The sequence below is a fragment of the Zingiber officinale genome, unplaced genomic scaffold (assembly GCF_018446385.1).
Source record: "Zingiber officinale cultivar Zhangliang unplaced genomic scaffold, Zo_v1.1 ctg83, whole genome shotgun sequence".
Lineage (NCBI taxonomy): Eukaryota > Viridiplantae > Streptophyta > Magnoliopsida > Zingiberales > Zingiberaceae > Zingiber > Zingiber officinale.
The window spans coordinates 10,404-30,223 of NW_024589977.1; the positions used below are offsets into that span (position 1 = coordinate 10,404).

Sequence of the window (19,820 nt, forward strand, 5' to 3'; positions counted from 1 at the left end):
TGTTCACAAGGACTAGATTCGCTCAAGATGGGAATACTCAATCCTAGTAGACATATTCAAATAAACTTTCAAAACTTTGTCTTTATTTTTGTTAGAATAGTTTGTATTTAATTTTCCTTTTAAATAAGTTGCTAGATTTTTTTTTCAATTAGAATAATGTTTAGACTTTTTCTCTTAAAAAATATGCTATCGTTACATGCTATTAGAATAAAAATATGATTAGTTAATTAGTTCCGTTTAATTATTGTTGGTCGATATAAAAAAAAAAAAATCATTGCGGATCAAATCGTAAGATTGTCAGGGTGTAAATTATTGGATCTTGTATAACTCACTCCACCATTATTTACCCTATCGATTATCATATGATTTATTTCTCTCGTGATGATCTAGAATCGAGTACAACAGAGACATAGGGACGAATGATTTGTTAACGTTTTCTTTCTATTAACATACACTTATATTTATTTTAATATTAATTATTTTAAATTTTATTATGTATTTATTTATCTTTATTCTTTATATCTACTCATTAATCGTGTTTAAATAATTGAACGTTATTAATGTGAGTGTTATAATATCTATCTATATTGTTTTATAATAATATTTGAGTATTTACTATTTAAGTATTATAATATCCAATATGAATACTCTATTGAAATTACCGTGACTGATATGTTCAGTTTATTCATTTAATCGAATTTGTACTTTTAAAATGGAGACGGAACAAACAGAATTAATTAATATTTTATTTTAAAAAATTGAACATCTAACGCAATCAAATCAAATTTTTAAAATTTTAAATTAATCACGTTTAACCGGAACGCATTCACAGATTAAAATAATAATTTTTAATTATTCAACATTAATAAATATAAAAATGCTGTTTTATCAAAATTATTTTAAAACAATTTTAATAATAATAAACAAAAAATTAAAACACCTCGCTATTTCAGATAAACATATTTAAAAAAATCTTTGGAGATCTTATCTTTATTTTTTTCCTTTTTTAAAATAAAATTATATTTAATTCTTCTTTTAGATAAGTTATTAGATTAGAATACTTTGTTTAGAATTTTTTTCCTCTTTAACAGTTTCCGTTAGAAGCCTATTTAAAGAGACGTTAAGGCCAATCCCTCGAAATCAACATTCGATCTCCCACCTGACTATCGCTCGTTCTCAACAAAACCCTAGAATTCGTCGGCGGGAGGTGATCCTTGTTCTCAAAAACCCTAGATTTTGCCGGTCTCGTATCTTTTCTCCGTTCTCTTTCGCTCGTTCTCAAAAGCCCTAGATTCCGCGGCGGGTGGTGATGGAGACTTTGAAGGAGCTGGAACGCTTATCTTTGCTGTCCAATATATGCACGGAACTCGAGTCCCACGTTGGCTCCGGCGACAAGATATTGGCAGAGTTCATCGCCGATCTCGGCCGCAACTGTGAGACCGTCGATGAGTTTGAAGCTAAGCTAAAGGAGTTTGGGGCTGGCGATCTGCCTGACTACCTCGTTCGCTCCCTCATCACCATGATCCACGCCATCCTTCCCCCCACGTTCAAGACCGGCAAGAAATCCACTCCTGATGACGACGAGAAATTATCCGCCTTCCCCGCTCTCTGCCGCCCAGATGACCGCGATAGGGGTCGCGAACGTGACCGGGGTGAACTACACAGAAATGATCGTGATAGGGAAAGAGATAGCGGCAGAGATAGAGATCGGAATCCAGATTGGAACAGAGATCGGGACAGAGACAGATATGGACAAAGGGATAGAGACAGAGAGAGGGATCGTAGATGGAAGAAGCACAGCTACTATAGAGTTCATGACGAAGATGAAGAGGAGGAGCAGCACAGAGAGAGGAGGCATCCAGCTCAACCGCGCAGAACTTCTGATGAACCAGAGCTTTACGCGGTCTACAAAGGAAGAGTTTCGCGGGTTATGGACGCAGGGTGCTTCATCCAGCTGAATGACTTGGGGGGGAAGGAAGGTCTGGTTCATATCTCCCAGATTGCCAATAGGAGGATTGCCAATGCAAAGGATGCAGTTAAGAGGAACCAAGAAGTTTATGTGAAGGTCATTTCAGTGTCAGGGCAGAAGCTATCCATGAGTGATGTAGATCAGAAAACTGGAAAAGATCTTCTTCCGATGAGGAAGAGCTCACAAAATGAAGCTTATATGGCAAATCCAGCAAGTGGAAATGGAGGCCCGATGAGGAGGTTAGGCCTTTCAGGGATTACTATTGTAGAGGAGAATGAAGACAGACTATCAAGGCAGCGACTCAAGAGAATGAGCTCACCTGAGAGATGGGAGGCACAGAAGCTCATTGATGCTGGTGTTATGAACGTCCATGAATATCCAATGCTCAATGATGATCAGGATGGAATCTTGTATCAGGAAGAGGGTGCTGAGGAGGAGATAGAGATTGAGCTCAATGAGGATAAACCTTCCTTCTTGCAGGGGCAGAGTCGTTATTCAATTGACATGTCACCTGTCAAAATTTTCAAGAACCCGGAGGGATCTTTGGGAAGGGCAGCTGTGCTGCAGTCGGCCCTCATCAAGGAGAGAAGGGAGTTAAGGGAGCAGCAGCAGAGGACAATGCTAGATTCAATTCCTAAAGATCTCAATCGTCCGTGGGAAGATCCAATGCCGGAAACTGGCGAGCGGCATCTTGCACAGGAACTTAGGGGAGTGGGATTGTCAGCATATGAGATGCCGGAGTGGAAGAAAGATGCTTATGGAAAAACTGTAACGCTTGGGCAGAGATCAAAGTTGTCAATACAGGAACAAAGGCAGAGCCTTCCTATTTATAAATTGAAAAAGGAGTTGGTTCAAGCTGTGCACGACAATCAGGTTCTTGTTGTGATTGGTGAGACCGGCTCAGGGAAGACAACACAGGTGACTCAGTATCTTGCTGAGGCAGGATACACAACAAGAGGGAAAATTGGGTGCACACAACCTCGAAGGGTGGCAGCTATGTCTGTTGCAAAGCGGGTGGCTGAAGAATTTGGTTGTCGCCTGGGTGAGGAGGTTGGTTATGCTATTAGGTTTGAAGACTGTACTGGCCCTGAGACTGTGATCAAATACATGACAGATGGTATGCTTCTCCGGGAGATTTTAGTTGATGAAACTCTATCACAGTACTCAGTAATTATGTTGGATGAAGCTCATGAAAGGACCATCCATACTGATGTTCTCTTTGGGTTGCTAAAGCAGCTTGTGAAGCGAAGACCAGACCTTCGGTTGATTGTGACATCTGCTACACTGGATGCAGAGAAATTCTCTGGCTACTTCTTTAACTGCAACATTTTCACCATTCCTGGAAGAACTTTCCCGGTGGAGATACTTTATGCCAAGCAACCGGAAATCGATTATTTGGATGCAGCACTTATCACTGTTTTGCAGATACACTTGACAGAACCTGAAGGAGATGTACTTCTCTTCTTGACTGGCCAAGAAGAGATTGATCATGCCTGCCAGTCTCTGTATGAGAGAATGAAAGGGTTAGGAAAAAATGTGCCTGAGTTGATAATCTTGCCGGTATACAGTGCACTTCCCAGTGAAATGCAGTCCAGAATTTTTGATCCTGCTCCTCCTGGGAAGCGGAAAGTGGTTGTGGCTACCAACATTGCAGAAGCTTCCTTGACCATTGATGGTATTTACTATGTCGTGGATCCTGGCTTTGCTAAACAAAATGTCTACAACCCGAAGCTTGGGCTTGATTCACTGGTTATTACACCCATCTCACAAGCTTCTGCAAAGCAGCGAGCTGGTCGTGCTGGGCGTACAGGTCCTGGTAAATGTTTCCGACTATATACAGAGAGCGCTTACTGCAACGAAATGTCTCCGACAACGATTCCAGAAATCCAGAGGATCAATCTTGGTATGACGACTCTCAATATGAAGGCTATGGGTATAGATGACTTGCTATCCTTCGATTTCATGGATCCTCCATCACCTTCTGCCCTCATATCTGCAATGGAACAACTATATAGTCTTGGAGCCCTTGATGAGGAAGGGCTCCTGACAAAATTGGGTAGAAAAATGGCTGAGTTTCCATTGGATCCTCCTTTATCAAAAATGCTTCTCGCTAGTGTGGACCTTGGATGCAGTGATGAAATTTTGACTATTATAGCAATGATTACGACTGGGAACATTTTCTACAGACCGAGAGAGAAACAAGCCCAGGCAGATCAAAAAAGAGCAAAATTCTTTCAGCCAGAAGGGGATCACTTAACACTGCTTGCTGTTTACGAGGCGTGGAAAGCTAAAAACTTTTCAGGGCCTTGGTGCTTTGAGAATTTTGTGCAGTCCCGTTCGCTTAGAAGGGCTCAGGATGTGAGGAAACAGCTTCTTAGTATCATGGACAGGTATGTCATTCATTATCTAACTGACTTGTTTGTCATTTCTTTCACATTCTTTGCTAATTCACCACTAAATGTCTATTTTTCATTGTTTTTTTACTACTGCAATTATATTTGTCAAAATTGGCACATCCCTCCCATGAGATGTAGAGAAATCTTGATTTTTTGAGAGAAGAATCTGATATTTGACACTGATGCAGTTGATGTAATTGAATTCCATGTGATTGATTGGAGGCAGCCATTCATTGACTGGATTCAATATAGAATAGTAAATGCTTTTAGAAAGGTCCTTTGCCTTAGTTTACATGGTTTTCCTTCATGGATCAACTCTTTTGCAATTTGCAAATGATTTGTTACGTGGCCTTCGCTAAATATATGTGATAAACTACATTTTGATTTAAGCTTGCAACTCACGTAGTCTATGCAAACTGTCATTTGAGAAAGTCATGATTCATATGATACTAGATGTAAATATTTTGGGTTTCTATTGTCCTTGTCAAACTGTGATATTGTTCTCAGCTTGATGTTGCTTGTCATTGCCAAACTTCAACTGATAATTTACCTCACATTACAGATACAAGCTTGATGTTGTTAGTGCTGGAAAAAATTTCACAAAGATAAGGAAGGCGATTACAGCGGGTTTCTTCTTTCAAGCAGCCAGGAAGGACTCCCGAGAAGGCTACAGGACGCTAGTGGAAAATCAAACCGTGTTTATCCACCCCAGCAGTGCTCTATTTCAAAGGCAACCAGACTGGGTGATCTATCATGAGCTTGTCATGGCAACCAAGGAATACACGAGGGAAGTTACGGTCATCGACCCCAAGTGGTTGGTGGAATTAGCTCCAAGACTGTATAAGTCTTCAGATCCAAATAGGATGAGTAAACGTAAGCGCCAGGAGCGTATCGAACCGCTGTACGACCCATATCACGAGCCTAACTTGTGGCGTTTGAGCAAGCGCCGAGCTTGAGGCTGTCTGGCAATTTCTACTGTCTCGTCTTCCAGTTTTAGGAACTCTTTGGTTTCATTTTGTAATGTGAGCTATGGAGCTGAAGTTTGAGCCTTTTTTATCTTCTTTGGCTCTCCCTTCCCAACTGTAATACTGTATTTAGTGAATTAGTAGCTACAGACTGATTTGTTATAGCCACATATGATTGGAATTCTATTCCGAGAAAAGATTCTTGTGGTCAATAGTGGAGAAATTGCAGCCAGTGATCTGCAGAATTGTTTTGTTTCTGGGTGAAGGCACATTTTAAATTTGTTGGTTCTATCTTCTGAAATAAAACTCGCAAACTTGATTCAGTCAAACTCGAATAAAAGAGCTAAGGTAACACATTTGATTTCAAATATATTAAATTTTTTAAAGAAAAAATACTAACCCGATTCAGTTTCCAATTGTGTTTATTTGATCTTAAAAATAAAAGTTGTATAATAATGAGAAATAATTAAACAAAAAAAATCTGATACCTGACTTTTGCTTCATTTAAATTTTTCTGCAATTTAACGTCTCTTTCTATCATGTTTCCGTCGGCTCTTACTGACAAATATGATAATGTTGTCCATCTTGAGGAGCATTATTGTAGCATTCAGGTACATATTTTAAATTATGATTCATGCCCTTCTTTATTTCATCATATTAAACCTTACGGTTTCTGCACAAATTTTGTGTTCTTTTAATGATATCAAAATAGGAGGATAATATGCCATGTTTCATAAAAGGCAATTGTGTTCGATATTTACTTGCCCTTATACTATAATCTGTTTTTAGGAGCCTAAAGCTAATATACCTATCTTGTCTAAATATGAAAATAATATGTTTTTTTTAATCTAGCATCCAACTCTATAAATCAACTAATTCTAAAAATGACGAATTCAACTTATAAAAGTTTTCTATCAATCATTAGGATAAATCTAAAATTACTCATGAAAACTCATCCAAATAATAAATATTCTTAGAATTATTATCCCACTACAATATACCACAGTTAAGATTCAATTCTTAAATATCTAATTAACTCTTTATTTCTTACTCCTCTTTTATCCGGAACAATATTGAAATGGTAAGAATAAGCCTATAGTTAATTAAATCAAGTCAAGTTGTAAATATAGTTAGTATGTCCAAATATAGTAAAATCTAAGACGATACTCGTTAAAATAATTTCTAAGTATGAAACTAAGCTAATATTCCAATCAATTTTGATTGAGTTGACCACTTTTCTCAAACTTTACGGGTGGATTTATACTCTGCACACGACGATCACAGCTACTCCTGCGTCATACAAGAGGAGAACGTGGAGGGCAAGGTCGGCGTCGCTCTCTCCAAGGACCTCGTGGTCGTCATCGGCAATATGCCCTCAAGGCCAACATCTCCACCCTGGGCCCCATCGTACTCCATCACTCCTCCCCTTCTCCGAGTAGCTAGCTCCTCTTCCTCACCTCCTTGGTCCTCAAGCTCGCTTTGGTACTAGCTCGCCTACTACGAGGCCAAGGCAAGGATCAGAGCGGGTGACAAGTGCAACAGTACTGAGGTGTGGAGGTCCCTGAGAGCGATCAAAATTAAAGTGCGAAGAACATGAGAAACAGTTACGCCTAGTCGGATGAGATCGACAGCTTTCCAGTTCAAGTGCCCAAACTGGTGCCACTTATGCCATAGATTACAAGGTTTCATATTACCAAATTGATATGTATCGTGATGTTTGACTATTTATTTAATTACTTGGCTCACATGGCATATGCATGTTTAATCTGTTTGATCATGCATAGAGATAGTCTTGTGGGTTGCGTTGATCTCTTTGACGAATTATGGATCTGGTTTCCATCCAATATATCTCAAATCATTGTTGATGCTTGCATTGGTGTGAAGAAAGCAAAATTTGTCCTTAAGCAGCCACACTCCAGAGATAATATTCCTAACCCACCATTTCCATTGAAATCATGGACCTTGATACGGCATATAACGGAGTCCTAGGGATAGTTTGGGGTCAAGAGGCAAGGTAATGTGACGATCAAAAGTCAAAAGAAGATGACAGTCAAGGTCGGATATCCGGGTGGCTCCAGTACCAACCGAGATTCTAGGCTTAACCCCTCACGTCTCATGGATACGACTCTCACTCTATCCTTGGTCGGCTCCAGTACCGGTCGGGATTCCAAGGCTTAGCCTCGCATGTCTAATGAGTACGGCTTCCACTCTATTCTTAGTCAGCTCCAGTACCGACCGGGATTCTAGGGCTTAGCTCCTCACGTCTCATGGGTACAGTTTCCACTCTATTCTCGGTCGACTCCAATACTGGCCGAAATTCCAAGGCTTATCCCTTCACGTCTCATGGGCATGACTCACAATTTATTCTAAGTTGATTCATAATGTCAGTCAGATCCTTAGGACTCAGTTCCCCTCACACCTCATGAGCATGATTCTCAGGCTATTCCCGGCCAACACCTAACCGATTAGGTACATAGGGCTTAGTCCCTCTTGGACATGGTTCACATTCCGCTCTTGGCTAGTTAAAGTCAGTCGAGTCTCAGACTCTCGCCCCAGTGTGAGTTATAAGTGTGCATGACTCACACGCTCAACGACTAGCCGGTCGAGTCCCAGACTCTCCCCCCCAGTGCTAGTTATAAGTGTGCATGCTCACGTGCCTCCCAAATTCTCGCCCCAACCTGCTCTCGATCGGTCTCAGTGTCAGTCGGATCTCCAGAATAGTCATTTTTCATGGGCAAAGCTCCGAGTCTACTCCCGGTCAATTCAAGTGTCGGTCGGATATCCAAAACAGTCATTTCGCATGGGCATGATTCCTATAGTATTCTCCCAGTTGGTCGCAGTACCGGTCGGGTCTCCAAGACAGCTCATTTCTCATAGGCATGGCTCATAGCCTACCCCAGTTGGTCCCAACACCTAGCCGGTCAGATCTCTTGGTCTTATCTCGCTCAGGGCACGACTCCCAGTCCACTCCCGGTCGATTTCAGAGCAGGTTGGATTACCATCAGGGGATAGCGCCGTCAGGAATAGCAAAAACCTGTCAGTGAATAACAGTCATTTGTTAGGGAATATTCTAATGTTATGTCATATACATGTCACGGAACCTTCCTTCATCCAATGGAAGATCGTCGCACATCCTATATCACCCGACATAGTCTGACTCCAGACATTCTCTGACCACCTCATAATTGCGGAGGTTCCAAGAGACGGTATAAAAAGCTATCCTCTCCGTTGGCCGAGGCCGGATCCTCTGGACCGCAAAGTGCGATCCAGAGGATGGACCACTTCACTCATAGGTGAAAATTCATGGACCCTACCTGTTATACAGGTAGGGTCCATGAGATCTCACCTATCAATAACCCCTGATCCAGGAGTGGATCAGGGGTTGCGGTCCAGAGGATCCCAACCCCCGTTGGCCAAGTACACACACATATACACATTTACTACCGTTCTACTTTTTCATACGTTTTTCGCTCAACCTCTTTCTGACTTGAGTATCGGAGTACCTGCGTTAGGGATCTCTTTCCTAGTTCTCACTCTGACGCCCTCGTGTGAGCTGTCTATGGTGTGCGTAGATATGTGGGTACCATTTTCCATCGTCTCTCCCGGCTCCGTTTGAGGGCCAAAAGCCCGCGGCATATCTTTGATTTCTAACCCCAATACTCTCTCCGTCAACACTTTTGCTATTATCACCTATCCCCCCATTCGATTTGACTTCTGGACAGGATGAAACCTAATCAGCTCACTCAAAGCACATTATATCAATCAGGAAAGCAAATTAAATGCACGCATATCACAACACTAATCATAGAACATATCCTTTAATTAGTTAGAGAAACTTTTCTCTTTTGATAAGATAATAATATTAACTTTAAATATTCTATTTATTTTTTAATTATTATATTTTTATTATTGAAAGGTATATGCATTATATAATAATTATTTTTATTATTTAGTATGCTGTCTCCCTAAATTTAATATTCTACAACCGCCCTAAACTTATTTACTAGGACGCGAGTACAGTTTGTTTCATCAGATCAAAAACATATTGGATTACGTATTCAATAAAGATAACCTCAGTAGATATATCAATATTTGTTTTAACTTTTCTTTGTTTTTTTTTTTAATCTTTTTAGCTAACATATTCCCCTCTAAAAAAAAATACAGATTTTGAAAATTCCAAACATACTTGATGCGGTAATGATGAAGGACCCTACCCTACTACCACAGTAGAGGTCAAAGGAGATCAAAGTCATGACGATCAACGCATAGATGACATCGGTCGGTCGGGCGAAGTATGCCCCGACCGGGAAGAAGTCTCCGGCCCGATGTCGCCTTCAACATGGTGAGCAATCAAACAACTGACGCTCAAGGGAGACAATGTGTAGAAGCTGAACCGAGCGGCTACCCCGCTCGTCCAGACAACAGAGATGCAAAGTTCAACTTTGGCCAAGCGGCTATTCCGCTCGACCTGGCAACAGGCTTCAATCGAGTGGCTTTCCCGCTCGGCCTGGCAACAGGCTTCGGCAATAACAAAGTGAACGTACGAGCGAGCAGACAAACACTAAGGAACAACAAGGTTCTTGCCGGACGGACTGGGCACTAGGGCAGCGGGATTCCGGCCGAGCGGCCAACCCCTAGACGTACACTTCTGATGATATCCAGTGATATCCTTTTGGGAGTTGGTGCCGCCGACACCGGGCATGGGCTGCCAGAAGATCGTACGACGGAAACTTCCACTATCACTTCAGAGATATGCTCAATCTGTTAAGGTACTGTGTCAGAGACACTTTCCTGACAGGTCTTTTCAGGGAAAGTTTTGAGAAGCGTGCACATCTTGAGAAGCGTGCATGCATGCTACCGGAACTCTATATAAAGGGGTTCCAATCATCGGCTGAAGTACGCGATACATGCGATATTCATTGTTTGTGCTATAGTAGTCTTCTTATTGCTCCACTTCATCGCCGGTGACTAATTTGAGCGTCAAAGAGCCAACGTCGGGGGACCCCTTCCCTAGCTCGACACTGACGCAGTCTGTGTTGCAGGACCTCGCGGAGTCCACCAAAGGTCAGCGTGAGCGCCACATCCCCAACTTTCTATCTCTTCAACTTTCGGACAGGATAAATACTCAAGTAGCTAAGACTTATGTATCAAATATTTATTAAAATTTACAAAGTCATAATAGATACTTAACAAATTATATCAAGCTTACCGTCTTAGGGAACAATGTTGTCAACTTCTGTGAAATCTTCAATCACTGTTGAATTTAAGTTTGTAGATGCTACGAAAGGAAAAACATCAATTTCTATTGTAAGCAAGGTGTCACATACAACCTATCCAACTTGGAGAATTTTAGGGCGACCTGAAAGAATATAGTGGTGAGGAGGAGAGGAGCGCGTCGCGACGAGAGAGCTCGCGGGGAGGAGAGGATCGCGTCACGGCGAGAGAGCTCGTCGCGCATCGCGGCGACGCAAGGCTAGGAACGTCACACGTCGCGAGAGAGGGAGGAGCGACTGTGAAAACCTAGTTTAGTGAGAGAGGGAGGCGGTGGGCAGGAAAACCCTAGCTTCGGCGGAGAGGGAGGAACACGTCACCGACGAGAAAGGGAGGAGTGATAGAAAACCCTAGATCATGGCCAGAGAAGGAGGAGTGACAAAAAACCTAGCTCATGGCAAGAAAGGTGAATAAATGATGCGTGACATTTTTTTTGTATGGCTTTAATGCTGTTTTTTTTTTTTGCTTTAACGCATTTGACATGGCGCATCTAGGTCAGCAACGCCACACGATTCTGCATGGAGCATTCCACAGGAGAATAGCTGTGTGTGTATATATATATATATATATATATTCTATGATTTAGGCTTCTCTCTTAAATTATATGTTCAAAATTTAAAAATTTAGATATTCACAGGGTATATTATATGTATTTAGTGTTTAAGATTTTAGGATTTAGGGGTTGAGTCATAATAAGTTTAATCTAATAAAGTTTTTCCACTAAGATTCAGGCTTTCCTTTTAGGTTATAGTGTTTAAGATTAAAAATTTTATAGTACTTGAAAGGAAATGTTCATTTAGAAAGAAAATCTAACGCTCGATCATTGTAGCGGCGTATGGTCCACAACAAAGGGTTATATATAGCAAAATTTGCGGTATGTTTCCAATTTATATGAATGAAAGTAAATTACTAGTTACTTAGAGCTGATTATCAAGTGGCTAGAGGTATGAGTTTTTCCCCAAGGTTATGTATCCATCAAGAATTCTTCTTTTACCTTATTGTAGTAAATTTGACACTCTTTAATACAGTAATGCTATATTTTAAAGAATAATACTATAATATTGTTTTTTAAAAACCAACATAATAATGAAGTTATCCGTTAAAATACAACACTAAGGGTGTGTTTGGTTCAAGTTATTAGTAATCACATAACCAAGATTATGGGGAATAAAATATAACTAAATATTTTTTGGTTAACTAATGCAATAAAAACTTATTTATTTGAAGGTTTTAATGAATAATTTAATTTAATATTTTACTATATTACCTTTAATTACAAAATCAACCATATATATCTTTTAAACTCTACGTTTATTTTTATTTCTTCTTTTTCACGTTTTTTTTTATTTTTTATGTAATTTTATTTTTCTATTTCTTTTTATTTTTTTATTTTTTTTTAAAGTTTTTTATTAATTTTTTTTACGTTTTAAAAATGTTTTAAATTTTTTTACGTTTTTATATATTTTCCTATTTTTTTATTTTTCGGTTTTTATATATTTTTATTTTTTAATTATTTTTTACGTTTTTTCTATTTTTCTATGTTTTCCCCCATTTTTTTTATTTTTTTAATTTTTTAACGTTTTTTTTCTATTTTTTTATTTTTTATAAATTTTGTTTACATTTTTTATTTTTTTAAAGTTTTTTTTTATTATTTATTTTTTTTCTTTACATTTTTATTTCTTATCACATTTTTCTTTTATTCGAGGGTATTTTGGGTAAAAAAAATTATTAACTCCGGAATCAAGAAAAATCTCAGTTTTCGAGGTTTTCTAATTCTGTGTTGCATGTCCTTTTGTTGACATGTCGGGCATGGAACATTACTCGAAAATCATCGATTACCTAAATCAAACAGAATTTTTATTGATAATCAAGTTTATCAAAGATAATCCTCAACTAAACGACACTAATAGTGTTGTTCTTTAAAATTTAACACGGTAATAATTGATGGGAGATATAATTGGTTTTGTCCGACTAATATTGAAAGTAGAGCTAGGATATTAGTTCAGTGTAGATAAATTTTAGCTATCTCTGATGGGTACGTTGCAGAGGACGCCTCTCTCAATCCAGTTCCAACGACAACTCGATAAGCCCGACAATAGTGATGCAGTCGAAGATCTCCGTTTCACAAGCTGCGATGTCATTGCTTGGCAGGGCGTGGGCCGACTTCAATTCACAAATCACAATGAAACCACAAATTAAACATATATAATCAAGATTTAGCCACTAAATCTAACTTAGAAATAAATTTTGAAAGAATAAAGAGGCCAACGTACAGAACAAATAAAAAAAAATGTAAGGAATTAGTGTTACCTTTATTGTGCTTCCTGGCTTGTTGCAGAGGATGGAGAAAGTCGGCACGTAGCTTCCCGCGGAGTATAGACTGTGGAGCTTGAAGGGCGTGTGCAGAGGCCGGAGGGAACACGGCATATGCGGAGACAAAATTAATTAGAGCAGAGATCATCCTCAGAGCATACACTCACACCCATGGTGCATATATCTTTTCTCCTCGAAAGCCAAAAAAAGATGGGTCATTTTAGTATTAGTCTGAGGAGCCAGGATCTTCTAAACCATATTTTTGGTTAAGAGAATGCATCATTTATATTTACGGTTAGATCATGATCACAATCCGATCGTAATTGATTGTGATCTCTTTTTGAGTTCACTGTCTCCATCAGATTATAATTTGGTTCGGAGCGGACGGTCATAGATCGCACGGAGGAGATCCTCGCTCGACGCCCAGCAACCTGGCCACTTATCCACCACAGGTGTCCCTCCGGGCGGCCTCTGGCGGCCCTCTCCGAACTAAACTATAACTTGATAGGGACGGTGAACCTAAGAAGGAATCGCAACCAATTGCGATCGGATTGTGACCACGACCCAACCGCAAATATGAGTGGTCCATCCCCCGAACAAAAAAAAAGTGATTCAGGAGATATGCTCTCTGAGGGCATCTCTAATCGTTAAGGTTTTGAATGATTTTTTAAAAAAAATTTTAACATACCACATCAACATTATAAAAATTTATTGAAACATTCCCAATCGTTAAAACTTTCAGTGAGTTTTTTTTTTAATTCTCTCCACATGTAGTTGCATGGCTCCATGCATATTACATCAATTTCAATACAAATATACTATTCTCTCCACAATTAAAAAAAAAAAATCTGCATATAATTTTTTTTCATTTAATATCTTTATATAGTTTTCATTTGATATTTTAATTAATTATAATATTTAATTTAATTTATTTATAATTAAAAATTAATAAATTAATTAATTTTTAATTTAATATAATTTATCATTTTATTTAATATTTAATTATTTTATAAATCTAATTTAATTAAAATCATTTGTATATTTTTTTGACTTTTCTCAAATATATTTATTTTTAAAAGAAAAAAAATATAATTTTAATTATTACTAATTATTTATAAACTGAAATATTATAATTAACTCATCAAATAATTTATTTTAAAATTATTTAAAAAAGATCATGTACATTAATTATTGACTCCACCTTCAAAAGAAAAAATAAGTTTGAAAATTCAAATATATTTTTGAATTAAAAACTCCAAATCTTACCTATATAATCATAAAAGTTTTTGTAATGAGAGTTTTAAATTTTACAAACTTTTGATAAAATTTGCATTGGAGATGCTCGCATACATAATAAAATTTTTGTGAATTATATATGTAAGTGTTGTTAGCAATGGGAATGATCATGTAAATTTATGTTTCAATGAGACGTTAGTATATTTTAGTTTAATTTGATGGTACACTGACTTTTTTTGTCGTAATGGAAATTGTAGCCAGATTGATCACGAGGAGCCACGGAAACCATGAAAAACAGATGGCAAAAGATATATCTTCTCGTGTCTCAAATGGCTTACATGCAACTTTTTTTTTTGTTTTGTTTTTTTTTTTTTTAATCCAGGTCCAGTGGGACATGTGCTGGCTTCCAAGTCAGATTCTCAGTAAATAATAATAATAATAATAATAATAATAATAAATTAAAAAATAAATTATTTATAATTATAATTAGATCATGATGATAATCCGAGCACAATTAATTATGATTCTTTTTTAAATTTATCGTCTCCTCAAGTTATAGTTTGATTTGGAACGAATGGTCGCAAGTTGTCGGTAATGGGCAAGTGACCATATTATCAAGTGTCAAGTGAGGGATGACCTTCAACCATGAACCAACATCTAAATTATAATATGATGGGATGATAAATTTAAAAAGAGATCGTAAATAATTACGATTGAATCGTGACTACTATCCTATTGTAATTATAACTGATCTATCCATAACTTATTTTTATTTATTTATTTATTTTTAACTGCGGCTCTAGTTCTCCAATTCTCCGCAAATTGAAGTGATTGTTTTTTATAATCAAGTTTTCAGATTTTACATTATTAATTTTAATATTTAATGTAGACAGCCTTCTTTTTAATTTGTCTATTGAATAAAATTTATACATATTTATTTAGAAATTCATTTTTAAAATATTATTTAAAATTCAAACTTTAATACGATCCCCAGATAGATAATATTTATATAAATCCTTCAAATTTTATTTTAAATATAAATTTATATTTAATTTAATTTTAGATAAGTTATTAGATTTTTTCTCATATTTCTATTAGAACAGTTTACGTCTCGAAGCCACTCGTTCCGATTTCTCACGAAATTCCCATTAAAAAAACCCTAACCCTAGATAGATTCAGCGGAGACGGCAGCGGCGACGGAGGTGATGGAGACCGTAGATTTGAAGGGGCTGGAATACTACTCCCTGCTTTCCAATGTATGCAAGGAACTGGAATCTCACATCGGCTCCGGCGACAAAGTACTGGCTGAGTTCATCACCGATCTCGGCCGCGACTCTGAGACCGTCGATGATTTTGAAACTAAGCTAAAGGAGTTTGGGGCTGGCGATATGCCTGACTACCTCGTTCGCTCCCTCCTCACCATGATACACGCCATCCTTCCCCCCACGTTCAAGACCAACAAGAAATCCGCTCCTGATGGCGACGAGAAATCATCCGCCTTCCCCGCTCTCTCCCGAGCAGATGACCGAGATCGAGCCAGGGAGCTCCGTTTGGAGATCGAGAAGGACGCCGAGCTCAAGGTGGAGGAAGAGCGCAGGAAATTTGACCGGGATAGGGACCTCGAACGTGACCGTGAGCGGGATGAACGGCACAGAAATGATCGTTATAGGGAAAGAGATAGGGGCAGAGATAGAGATCGGAATCGAGATTGGAACAGAGATCGGGACAGGGAGAGGGACAGAGACAGATACGGAGAAAGGGATAGAGACAGAGAGAGGGATCATAGATGGAAGAAGCACAGCAATTATAGAGTTCATGACGAAGATGAAAAGGAGGAAGAAGAGGAGGAGGAGCACAGAGAGAGGAGGCATCCTACTCAGCCTCGCAGAACTTCTGATGAACCAGAGCTTTATTCGGTCTACAAAGGAAGAGTTTCGCGGGTTATGGACACTGGGTGCTTCGTCCAGCTGAACGACTTGAGGGGAAAGGAAGGTTTGGTCCATGTATCCCAGATTGCCAGTAGGAGGATTGCCAATGCAAAAGATGCAGTTAAGAGGGACCAAGAAGTTTATGTGAAGGTCATTTCGGTGTCAGGGCAGAAGCTTAGCTTATCCATGAGGGATGTAGATCAGAAAACTGGAAAAGATCTTCTTCCGATGAGGAAGAGCTCACAAAATGAAGCTTATATGGGAAACCCAGCAAGTGGGAATGGAGGCTCGACGAGGAGGTTAGGTCTTTCGGGGATTACTATTGTAGAGGAGAATGAAGATGGACCATCAAGGCGACCACTCAAGAGAATGAGCTCACCTGAGAGATGGGAGGCAAAGCAGCTCATTGCTGCTGGTGTTATGGACGTCCGTGACTATCCAATGTTCGATGATGATGGGGATGGAATATTGTATCAGGAAGAGGGTGCTGAGGAGGAGATAGAGATTGAGCTCAATGAGGATGAACCTGCCTTCTTGCAGGGGCAGAGTCGTTATTCAATTGATATGTCACCTGTCAAAATTTTCAAGAACCCGGAGGGATCTTTGGGCAGGGCAGCTGCGCTGCAGTCGGCCCTCATCAAGGAAAGAAGGGAGTTAAGGGAGCAGCAGCAGAGGACAATGCTAGACTCAATTCCTAAAGATCTCAATCGTCCCTGGGAAGATCCAATGCCGGAAACTGGCGAGCGACATCTTGCACAGGAACTTAGGGGAGTGGGATTGTCAGCATATGAGATGCCAGAGTGGAAGAAAGATGCTTATGGAAAAACTGTAACGCTTGGGCAGAGATCAAAGTTGTCAATACAGGAACAAAGGCAGAGCCTTCCTATTTATAAATTGAAAAAGGAGTTGGTTCAAGCTGTGCACGACAATCAGGTTCTTGTTGTGATTGGTGAGACCGGCTCAGGGAAGACAACACAGGTGACTCAGTATCTTGCTGAGGCAGGATACACAACAAGAGGGAAAATTGGGTGCACACAACCTCGAAGGGTGGCAGCCATGTCTGTTGCAAAGCGGGTAGCTGAAGAATTTGGTTGTCGCTTGGGTGAGGAGGTTGGTTATGCTATTAGGTTTGAAGACTGTACTGGCCCTGAGACTGTGATCAAATACATGACAGATGGTATGCTTCTCCGGGAGATTTTAGTTGATGAAACTCTATCACAGTACTCAGTAATTATGTTGGATGAAGCTCATGAAAGGACCATCCATACTGATGTTCTCTTTGGGTTGCTAAAGCAGCTTGTGAAGCGAAGACCAGACCTTCGGTTGATTGTGACATCTGCCACGCTAGATGCAGAGAAATTCTCTGGCTACTTCTTTAACTGCAACATTTTCACCATTCCTGGAAGAACTTTCCCAGTGGAGATACTTTATGCCAAGCAACCGGAAACCGATTATTTGGATGCAGCACTAATCACCGTTTTGCAGATACACTTGACAGAACCTGAAGGAGATGTACTTCTCTTCTTGACTGGCCAAGAAGAGATTGATCATGCCTGCCAGTCTCTGTATGAGAGAATGAAAGGGTTAGGAAAAAATGTGCCTGAGTTGATAATCTTGCCGGTATACAGTGCACTTCCCAGTGAAATGCAGTCCAGAATTTTTGATCCTGCTCCTCCTGGGAAGCGGAAAGTGGTTGTGGCTACCAACATTGCAGAAGCTTCCTTGACCATCGACGGTATTTACTATGTCGTGGATCCTGGCTTTGCTAAACAAAATGTCTACAACCCGAAACTTGGGCTTGATTCACTGGTTATTACACCCATCTCACAAGCTTCTGCAAAGCAGCGAGCTGGTCGTGCTGGGCGTACTGGTCCTGGTAAATGTTTCCGACTGTATACAGAGAGTGCTTACCGCAACGAAATGTCTCCAACAACGATTCCAGAAATCCAGAGGATCAATCTTGGCATGACAACTCTTAATATGAAGGCTATGGGTATAAATGACTTACTATCCTTTGATTTCATGGATCCTCCATCACCTCAAGCCCTCATTTCTGCGATGGAGCAACTATATAGTCTTGGAGCCCTTGATGAGGAAGGGCTCCTGACAAAATTGGGTAGAAAAATGGCTGAGTTCCCATTGGATCCTCCTTTATCAAAAATGCTTCTCGCTAGTGTGGACCTTGGATGCAGTGATGAAATTTTGACCATTATAGCAATGATTACGACTGGGAACATTTTCTACAGACCGAGAGAGAAACAAGCCCAGGCAGATCAAAAAAGAGCAAAATTCTTTCAGCCAGAAGGGGATCACTTAACACTGCTTGCTGTATATGAGGCATGGAAAGCTAAAAACTTTTCAGGGCCTTGGTGCTTTGAGAATTTTGTGCAGTCCCGTTCGCTTAGGAGAGCTCAGGATGTGAGGAAACAGCTTCTTACTATCATGGACAGGTATGTCATTCATTATCTTGTTTGCCATTTCTATCACATTCTTTGCTAATTCACCACTAAATGTCTAATTTTCATTGTTTTTTACAACTACCATTCTATTTGTCAAAATTGGCACATCCCTCCCATGAGAAGTAGAGAAATCTAGCTTTTTTTAAGAGAAGAATCTGATCTCTGACACCGATGGTGTTGATGTAATTGAATTCCATGTGTTTGATTGGAGGCAACCGTTCATTGACTGGCCTCGATATAGTAGAGTAAAAGCTTTTAGAAAGTCCCTTTGCCTTAGTTTTACATGGTTTTCCTTCATGGATCAGCTATTTTGCAATCAGCAAATGATTTGTTACGAAATCTTCACTAAATATATGTGATAAACTACATTTTGATTTAATCTTGCAACTCATGATCGACCAGTTAGAGTCTTAAATAGTCTATGCACACCATCATTTGAGAAAATTATTATTCGTATAATACTAGATGTAAACTGTGATATTGTTCTCAGCTTGATGTTGCTTGTCATTTACAAACTTTAACTGATAATTTACCTCACATTTCAGATATAAGCTTGATGTTGTTAGTTCTGGCAAAAATTTCACAAAAATAAGGAAGGCGATAACAGCGGGTTTCTTTTTTCACACCGCGAGGAAGGACCCTCAAGAAGGCTACAGGACTCTAGTGGAAAACCAACCCGTGTACATCCACCCCAGCAGTGCTCTATTTCAAAGGCAACCAGACTGGGTGATCTATCATGAGCTTGTCATGACAACCAAGGAATACATGAGGGAAGTTACAGTCATCGACCCCAAGTGGTTGGTTGAATTAGCTCCAAGATTTTACAAAACTTCAGATCCGACAAAGATGAGTAAACGGAAGCGGCAGGAGCGTATCGAACCACTATATGACCGATATCACGAGCCTAACTCATGGCGTTTGAGCAAGCGCCGAGCTTGAGGCTGTCTATAGCAATTTCTACTCTCTTGTCTTTGAGTTTTAGAAACTTTTTGGTTTCATTTTGTAATGTGAGCTATGGAGTTTAAGTTTTAGCCTTTTTTTTTTTTGTCTTCTTTGGCAATGCTGTATTTAGTGAATTATTAGTTATGGGCTGATTGGTAGAAGCTACATATGACTCGAATTCTATTCCACAAGAAAAAAGTTTGTCAGTTGATTATTGTACTCTTGTCGTTCTTGTAGCCATTGAAAGGTGGGAATTTTAATTGTTCCAACAATTAAAGTTTTCTTTTTACTACAAATTAATGTCTTTATAAAACTTCTTTTATTCAGATATATTTATATGT

General features: G+C 39.3%; 2 protein-coding genes across 2 annotated transcripts; both read left to right on the forward strand.

Moving 5' to 3' along the window:
* The first annotated feature begins 1,148 nt into the window (after nt 1–1,148).
* Nucleotides 1,149–5,542, forward strand: LOC122037805 (probable pre-mRNA-splicing factor ATP-dependent RNA helicase DEAH5). Its single transcript, XM_042597252.1, has 2 exons — nt 1,149–4,359; nt 4,928–5,542. Exons 1-2 carry the CDS (start codon nt 1,310–1,312, stop codon nt 5,319–5,321), a joined length of 3,444 nt encoding a protein of 1,147 aa, XP_042453186.1. The 5' UTR covers nt 1,149–1,309; the 3' UTR covers nt 5,322–5,542.
* A 9,710-nt stretch (nt 5,543–15,252) lies between these two features.
* On the forward strand, nt 15,253–19,701 carry LOC122037813 (probable pre-mRNA-splicing factor ATP-dependent RNA helicase DEAH5). Its single transcript, XM_042597262.1, has 2 exons — nt 15,253–18,528; nt 19,083–19,701. Exons 1-2 carry the CDS (start codon nt 15,356–15,358, stop codon nt 19,474–19,476), a joined length of 3,567 nt encoding a protein of 1,188 aa, XP_042453196.1. The 5' UTR covers nt 15,253–15,355; the 3' UTR covers nt 19,477–19,701.
* The last annotated feature ends 119 nt before the right edge of the window (nt 19,702–19,820 follow it).

Coding starts and splice junctions, on each gene's coding strand:
- LOC122037805 (XM_042597252.1), top strand. CDS start 1,310: ATGGAGACTTTGAAGGAGCTGGAACGCTTATCTTTGCTGTCCAATATA. Junction 4,360..4,927: donor CTTCTTAGTATCATGGACAG/GTATGTCATTCA, acceptor CTCACATTACAG/ATACAAGCTTGATGTTGTTA.
- LOC122037813 (XM_042597262.1), top strand. CDS start 15,356: ATGGAGACCGTAGATTTGAAGGGGCTGGAATACTACTCCCTGCTTTCC. Junction 18,529..19,082: donor CTTCTTACTATCATGGACAG/GTATGTCATTCA, acceptor CTCACATTTCAG/ATATAAGCTTGATGTTGTTA.